The sequence below is a fragment of the Cynoglossus semilaevis genome, chromosome 11 (assembly GCF_000523025.1).
Source record: "Cynoglossus semilaevis isolate Cse_v1.0 chromosome 11, Cse_v1.0, whole genome shotgun sequence".
NCBI lineage: Eukaryota > Metazoa > Chordata > Actinopteri > Pleuronectiformes > Cynoglossidae > Cynoglossus > Cynoglossus semilaevis.
In genome coordinates, this window is record NC_024317.1 from 8,287,529 (window position 1) to 8,295,694 (window position 8,166).

Sequence of the window (8,166 nt, forward strand, 5' to 3'; positions counted from 1 at the left end):
ACAACTAAAAACAATACTAACAATAAACGATAACTAATGTAAAATAGTTGTATTTTATCTTCCAATATAATTTCAATTTAGTCAAATATGCATGAATTTGTAACACACTGTACTTTTCTTTACTTTCTTTACTTGCTGGAGTGATTTAGATCAACAAACGGAATTTAAGTTTAGGTTAATACCTTTGGTGTATATCGAGGATCTAGGGTTATTACTTTTACAACCCTCCAAAGGTTCAAAGGATTAAGATTGTAAGAAAAAACTTAAAAGGATGGGAACACAACTTCACAGCAGACTCTTTCTTTGGTTACAGTTACCATGTTTACAAATGGCCAACCAACGTTTAAACTGAAACTACACAACAAAGAAGAAAAACACAAGATGGAAGGACAAACAAACAAACAAACGTTTGAGTAAAATGTAGCAAACATGCAAATGTTATTTCCTTGGGTAAGCATTTTGTTCATTTGGTGACCTGTAGCACACAGCTAGATAAAACTACAGGGAAAAGAATCATAAACTTGAAACTTCTTTACTCCTTGTTTACATTTATCTAAGGAAATTCAAGCCAAACCTATGTAACTTCAGCAGAATGTAGTCTGTGAAACAAACATTTCTTAGCTGGTTAATAAGTAAAATGGCACACCTTGATAGCAACTCCACGCCGCTCTAGTTACTGTTCATTTAAATTCATTGTTTTAAAATTAGTACCAATACACTTGTTCTCTACTGACTTGCATCATTTCACTTACCAGGATTATGTTGAAAAGCCTGGTCAAAAAGTCCACTACCCTCTCTCCTAGACATCTCATTTCATCCACAGGTATGTCACTACTAAACCAATGGTTATTCTATTCATCAAAGCTACCTTTTTTTCTTCCTACTTGAAACATTCTCTAGTATGAGTCTTTTTGTTTCTTTGTTTTTTATTAAATGTGCTCCATAACTCATAACAGGGACTCTGTGGAACAATGAATAGTGCATTGGACTTCTAGATAAGAAAACATTCAAAGGTTGAGGGTTTGAGTCCCACATGTGGTTCAACATGTAGTGGTTATCGTGCTTGCTTATACACCATTCTTACATGCAGAAGGTACTGGGTTCGAGGTCCATAGGAACCAAATACTTGGTACCTCCAAGGAGCAACCTGTTGCAGCAGACGTGCTGTTAACACAACCATTCTTGTAGTGTACGATCAATGAAATTCAGATTTATTTAATTTAAAAAGCTACAGTACTCTAGTCTACTCTCTTGTGCTTCATAGTTCCAACTCCTACCTTTACAAGGTTTTGATTCCACAATGTTTTATACAGTTGTGGGCATCAGGGGTCACTATCAATATACACGAGACTACTTGGTATGTCCAGCCACTAATAAGTAAGTACTGTATCTGATATAATATCTGTATACCTGGTATTTACAACTTGTTTAGAAAGTTCTATACTAATACAATAGCTTTCATTCACAGAATGTGTAATGCAATAAACATACACTGCATACTGCACCTGCCCCTGTTTAAAGTGAACTCTAATCCTTTTAGTTAACAGATGTACTTTATTGATCCCAGGCTGGGAAATTACAGCTCCTGATGTAAATATATGTCACTCTGCCTTTAGTTTTGGAGAAGAAAAAAAGAAATTTAGGTCTGACTTGCGTCTGCCTGGTGTGCTGTGTTTGCTTTCTCATATGGCTCTAATTTTCTAAGCCAGGCTTTTGTGACTAACAACACCCTTCTGCCTGAATTTGTGTCACATAAAGTGGTGATGTCACACCATGATCCTCGACAACATTAAAGGCCCCACATCTAAACTGTTTTCGTTTGCTACAAAGTGCAGGCCAAAACAACTTAGAATCATTGGCTATTTGTGAACGTAACAGAAGTATCTTCTTCAATAGAATACAATTTTATTTATAACATTTTATCTGATTTAGAGGCAAAAAGCAAGATTCAAACTGGTTGCAAGATAATGTTGGAATTGTTCCCCTTAATGTGAGTCTTATCAAAGAGTCCAGCTGTCAGTCACACACCGTGTCCCTTCCCCACCTGCAAGGGATGCTATATTTTTTTCTCCCCTCATTAGGTGTATCCAGAGCAGAAGTCTACATAGTGACAAACGATTGGGTACAGTTCGTACTATGCCAGATACATTTCCTAATACTTTTCTTAATGCAAACATCGAATGATTAGTGGATTTGAAACTGGAGCTGCTGCATAGTGGGGCAAGAATTCCTACCACAGTGCCCCCTGAGGGGTTGCTATAGATTTGCAGTAAAAACACTGCTAAACAGTATATTCTTTACAAAAGGTATGTTTAAACCATTGTGTGGCAGTCAACAGTCATTTAGTGCACCTATCACTAAAGCACCAATCTGCAGGATGGGGACATGAACACCAGGAGTGGGGTTAAAAAGGGTTCCAAAATGAACTTCCACAGAATCAACTTAGCATATTACTCTAACAGGCAATACCTAGACTCTCACACACACTTTCAGTCTCCTGCGTTAGAAGTAAAACCTTGTCCTGAAACCTCACAATGTCCAATTCCATACTTCCTAAGAAAAGAAAGAATAATCAGATGCTTTATTTGAGAACATCCATCAATACACAACATTTATCACATTATTTGTGTTAGGTAAATCAATATTCTGTTTGTATATTCAATTAGATTTCACTTTTATATAGGAAATGTGATTGTATTGCTCAGTTCATATGTTTAGGGCATCATTTAATACACATTTTTTATTATTTGGTTAGTTGTGTATATCTGATGGCAATGTGAATAATATAAATATATGATCTATATAGCAAATATTTGCATATATATATATATATATTTATTTATTTTTTCAGCAGAGTAATGTTTGTATGTATGTATCTGTGATACACCTGCGGAGAATCCTTCCCCAGTTTCCGTTGTGTTTTAACCGAACATAATGACAATAAAGACTTATATTCTATTCTATTTAGAAAATATATTAAACATTAAAATGAAATCAGGAGCTACGTCAGTCTAGGGAACGTGACGTAGGCAGCGTAGCGCCTCGGTTGTTGCAGAGTCACTGCGACTGTTTGACTGTAAACAAGAGCAAAGTCAGAAAAGGCCGCGATCGCCGTACAGCATACCTTTGTGATTTTTCTCGATTACTTGCATATTAAAAATCCAGATATTCCGTATTATCAGAAACAAGTAGTTTTTTAAAACGTGAATGTTGTTTTTATGTAATTTTCTCCTTCGATGCGTTTAGCTACTTATAGTAGCCATTAGCCTCCTTGGCTAACAAACGGTTGAGAACCTTGAGCGACACACTTTATGTCCCTGGGTTTTCTTTCTCCACAGCGAACGGGATTTCCTGAACCGTGAGTAACAGCTGTGGCATGTTCAAATTATTTTAAATCGGCAAAGAATATGTATCGCTACCTTTGATAGCTTAGCTCACCAGCTATGGTAGCTCGTTAGCATTAGCCAGGAGGGTGGGAGAGCTTATGAAACGCTGGTGTTTACCAGTGTCACTTGTTCCAAGCTTCTAACTAAAGAGAAATAAATGGACAGAACCGATCCTTGGCAAACTTTGTATGAATATTTTCTGACATACTTCTATTCCTGGTCTATGTTATACTCTATCATAACTGTTTTTTATTTGAATAGGGTATTTTATAATCAAAACAACTGCACCAACATACAGAATAAAAAATAAAATCTAAATAGTTAAATTTATCACAGCCATCACACCAAGAGTATTCGTGAGTAAAATATCAACTAAATAAGCAGAATAAAGTGAGGATCACCAGTAAAACTAGATGCTTTTCTGAAATCAACACTTTCCAGGTTCTGCCAGGGGCTGGGAGTTTAGACTGTAGGTGTACAGTACTTGAATTTAGGAATGACAGGTGACAGTTATTTTTTCTACCCTTTATACCCTTTCTGCCCCAGTTGCGGCTCCACTGAAGAAAAATAAAATCAATAATTGATGGTTGCTCTTAATACAACTATTATTTTCAATTTATATTTTACAAATATCTTGGTAATGTCATTGATCTTCTATTCTAAGAAACCTAAACAAATCATAATCTCTTGAGTCTTTTAGTGTTATGACTGTAAAATAACATCCTGTCTGATTAGTTGTGGGCTGATAATGTAATTCAAGCTGATTCATTAATGCAATAAGCAGAAAGCCTCCAATCTCCTTGCTTCCCTGATGTCATAATCAGGATCTTTAGCATTTGAGCTAAAAACAGCTAACTTTACCCAACACATCACTTAATCACCGGTCTGGATGTTTCACCTTGGTGGAGGAGCATGTCACCGCTGCAATGTTTTCTGTATCTTTACAAAATGAATATGGAGCAGTGATAAATCACAAAATATATGCATAAGTTACATTTTTTGTAAGGTGTTAGGATGTAGTTGGATGTGACTTATTTAGTAACACCAAAATTTGTTATTGTGACAGGCCAATGTGGTCCCATATTACGCATCCACAATGGCCCAAAATCTCCCATAACTCTTGTAAGCATTTCTTTGAAAGGGGTGAATGTTTTAAATTTGGCATCAGTACGAACAGAAGAACTATATCAACAATCCTCCTATTTTGCTAAATATTTTCACCTATGTAGTAAGTACTTGAAGTGAACTGCAATTTGTTAACCTAGGTACACTGCTGAGTGTTGTCAGAGTTGGGTGAGAAGGTAAAGTTAGAGATGTCCTGAATAGAGGCATGCAGCTGTTTCTTAATATTAAAAAATAGCCAAAGACTGCAGTTGTTTGGCTTTGGCTATGAGACATTACCATGCAAATTTCCAGATATTTGACGGTAATAATTTTACCAGTCAGAAACTGAAATGAACTAGATGGTTTTTTTTCTTCAGTTGCGGCTCCCAGGTGCACATTTTCTTAACTGCAGAGATTACAAACTGTTGTTTGCTTTGTGTGTTATGTTATAGCTGGGAGGCTGGTCAGCACGGCCTCCTCCCACTATGGAGGCAGGAGGGAAGGACTGTGAGGAGGAAACACTGCAGACGGCATTCAAGAAGCTCCGGGTGGATGTTGAGTGGTAAGAACTTTCATGTACCCCAAAGCCTCTAGAAATATGCCTGATGTTTTAAAAAAAAATTCAGATTTGAAAAGACATTATTGACAGCTTCAATAACAAGTACTTTTGGATGTTTTTAGAAACCAGTTTTGTCATTGTTGTAGAGAAATCAATACAATTACAGTAGTACAGTGTGCAACTTGTGTTGGTTGACAGCACATATGGCCTGTGTGTTGTTAATTACAGTATTTTTCTTTTCAAATTTTCTCTTTCATCAGTGTAACTGGAGCTGTGAATGCTTCTGAGGTGCTGGCTCCCAGAGTGACACAAAGACCCGGTCTTGATGCCAGTGGAGCAAAGCCAAAGCTGAGTTGTTCCAAAGACAACTGGCATGGGTAGGTAGTGGCAGATGTTGCGTTGTTGTGTCTAGTAAATGATAAAAAAAAATGTTGACAATTATTGTTATTATTGTTATTGAAGCTCTGTATTACTTTTCAGCTTTCAAATCTTCACTGTGGCCAGTTAAAGGTGTTGCTGTTGCTTCTTTTTCGTATTCAGTAACAATTTTCAGCCTTGTAAAAACCAGCTCACCTAACTGAACATGTGATCAGGTTAAATACACTAGCTACTCTGTATTTGTAACAGTATAACAAACTTGATATTAAAAAATGTCTCTGGGGTCACCAGAATGTGTGATGTAAAATGGTCAAGAAAGGTTGTGGACCACTGCAAAAATAGAAAACATCAAGTTGCTCAAATAGAGCATCAAGCAGGTTAAGGCACATATCAGTATTCATAAATATAAAAAGGAACTAAATTAAGATATTTTATCATCACCTCACAGCTCATCTGTAGCATTAGAATCACTAACATTGACTTTTTCCCTCAATGTTTTGTCCACATTGTGTAACTTTCACTACTGTCCTGTGTCTCTGTCTTCAGATGTACAAGGAAAACATCCAGAGGAGCAGCAAGATCTCAACGCCGTCGGAGATCCAAGTCCCCCATCCTCCACCCACCAAAGTTCACATATTGTAGCGCTGCTCCGTCTTCTTCACTGTCCACCTCTATTGTCTGCATAAAGCACCAGAGTTTGGCTGTGGCCAAGCCTGAAGAGCTATGTCCTTTGGCTGTCGGGAGGTCAGCCTCCTCAGCTGCACTTTCAGCTGAAAATAAGCTCTCTTCTTCAGTCACAGTGGGCAACATCTGTCCGGTGGTTTTTGGATCTTCTGGTTGCAGTGAGACACTTGTTGGAGGCATGACTTCCAAACCATCCCAGCAAGAGGTCGCCACTGCAATCTCTCCTGTTGCAGGGCATGACAGCACCATCTCTGGAAGTGTACGGTCAAGCAAGGAAGGTGACCTGGAGAAAAGTATCTGTGGTCTAGGTGCAACATCAGGAACACCTCAAAAAATTGGATCAACAGAGGCTGCCGACTTCAAAGCTCTATCAGAGTTGCACTGTTCTACCAACGCCACCCAAACTCCGTGCTGCTGCCCCAAGCAGAGAAGCACATGTTACTCCCAGGAAGCAAAAATCCCCAGTTCTGAAAGTCAGTGCGAGTGCCAGTCAGGTCACCACGGCTGGCAGGGCATGGAGGTGTACTCTTTCACAGGTCTTCGCAATGTCATCTCAGAGTGTGAGCACAGCCTGCAGAGTCACAGCGACGCATCCAGAACTCACAATGCTAACACTGTTTCATCTGCATCGTCATCACCACTGGTGTCTGGCTCACCCCGCTCCTGTTCAGAACAGGCACGCAGCTACGTAGATGATATTACAATAGAGGACCTCTCTGGATACATGGAGTATTATCTCTACATCCCCAAGAAAATGTCACACATGGCAGAGATGATGTACACTTAGAAACTGTCACAAAAAACTGGTGTTGAAATATTAAATAGATAAAAGGATGCGGAATGTCGCTGGGGTCCAGGCACGAATGTCAAACATTAAATTAACAACACTTTAAAACTTAATTCAACTTTTTTATGGACGCCCTGTTCGCTACAAATGTTGATGACACTTCATTACTGCCAATGATCGTCACTGTTTTTGACTTCAACTACTTCTTTGTGTTGGATCATTTTCTTTTGTTTTTGGTAATTTAACTTAGTTTACATATGAAGTTTGCCAACCCTCGGTGCAGCATTGAGCAGAATGTTTAAAGTTGTGTGTGAACATGTTTGTTGTGTCTAAACTTAAACTTTCCTTTAATAAAGATGCAAAATTGTTTGGCTTGAAAAGGTGTCATTATTTCTTTAGCCAAAACTGGTTGTGACTTGTTTGTTTACCATCTACATCTTGGTAGTAGTGCAGATAGTGGAAGCTTTAAAGTCCATGCATTAAACAAATGTAGTATCTCTACTACCTAGTAGCATTACTATGGCAACTGTAGCTTTCCTTCCTGTAATACAGAAGGTACAGATTGTAGCACAGTAGCATTACCAACACAGATATAAATGATGATCCAACCACTTGTGCTTTATATTTACTTACTATAGACTTGGACTTACTTACTATTCTGGTTTTTCCACCTATCATTTGACAAATATTTAGCGAAACCTATTAAATTTATTTATTTATTGACACATGCTGTGCAGGACGCATGACAGAACTGATTCTGGTAGACAAACTATTTCATGTATAATAGCAAAAAATAGTGAAGATTGCTATCATTCTTAAAAATAACTCGGAATCACAGTGTGTCATTTTGTGTGATTTCCAATTTTTTGTTACATTTAAATTTGTGGGATAATTTGCTTTGATGACGATGTACTCATTTGATATATACAGTAAAACTTTCAGCCACATGAGGGAGCTCATTCATTTTCCAGGACAGCCATGGTTTTTGGTCGTTAATAAACGCCTCAACTTCTGTTCACATAAATGCGAGTCAGTGTTGATAGTTTTGTTAAATAAGACTGTAGTTAGTGTCTGTCAAATTAACATATGACAGACATGACGGTCAACATCTAAATGTAAATTAGGACTAAGTTAGAAGGGCCATAACAGAGCCGCGCGGAGCTGGACAAACGTTTCCCTGTAGAAATATGTGGCACATGGACTCCTACGTCATGAGGACGCTTCGTCATTTCAAACCACGAAGGACGCGTCGTAAGTTTGTTAGACAT

General features: G+C 38.0%; 2 protein-coding genes across 4 annotated transcripts in view; one reads left to right on the forward strand and one right to left on the reverse strand.

Annotated features, from left to right (window-relative positions):
• manf (mesencephalic astrocyte-derived neurotrophic factor) overlaps positions 1-189 on the reverse strand; it is a 13,744-nt gene extending 13,555 nt beyond the window's left edge. The window contains exon 1 of the mRNA XM_008320368.2: positions 124-189. The gene's annotated coding sequence lies outside the window, so the exon portion shown is untranslated. The remainder of the gene's footprint in view (positions 1-123) is intronic.
• Positions 190-323: 134 nt separating this feature from the next.
• On the forward strand, positions 324-7,265 carry oser1 (oxidative stress responsive serine-rich 1). 3 transcript variants are annotated; one of them, XM_008320371.3, is made up of 5 exons: positions 324-450; positions 756-823; positions 4,943-5,052; positions 5,310-5,426; positions 5,974-7,265. In XM_008320371.3, exons 3-5 carry the CDS (start codon positions 4,976-4,978, stop codon positions 6,896-6,898), a joined length of 1,119 nt encoding a protein of 372 aa, XP_008318593.1. In that variant the 5' UTR covers positions 324-450; positions 756-823; positions 4,943-4,975; the 3' UTR covers positions 6,899-7,265. The 3 variants fall into 3 exon arrangements, with proteins under 3 accessions (XP_008318593.1, XP_008318594.1, XP_024915727.1); XM_008320372.2 differs by lacking the exons at positions 324-450; positions 756-823 and adding an exon at positions 3,019-3,358; XM_025059959.1 differs by lacking the exons at positions 324-450; positions 756-823 and having other exon boundaries at positions 3,950-5,052.
• The last annotated feature ends 901 nt before the right edge of the window (positions 7,266-8,166 follow it).

What these genes read in the sequence shown, in the direction of transcription:
- oser1 (XM_008320371.3), top strand. Translation starts at nt 4,976, where the DNA reads ATGGAGGCAGGAGGGAAGGACTGTGAGGAGGAAACACTGCAGACGGCA. An exon ending in CTCCGGGTGGATGTTGAGTG is followed by an intron (nt 5,053 to 5,309) that starts GTAAGAACTTTC and finishes CTCTTTCATCAG; the next exon opens with TGTAACTGGAGCTGTGAATG. An exon ending in TCCAAAGACAACTGGCATGG is followed by an intron (nt 5,427 to 5,973) that starts GTAGGTAGTGGC and finishes CTCTGTCTTCAG; the next exon opens with ATGTACAAGGAAAACATCCA.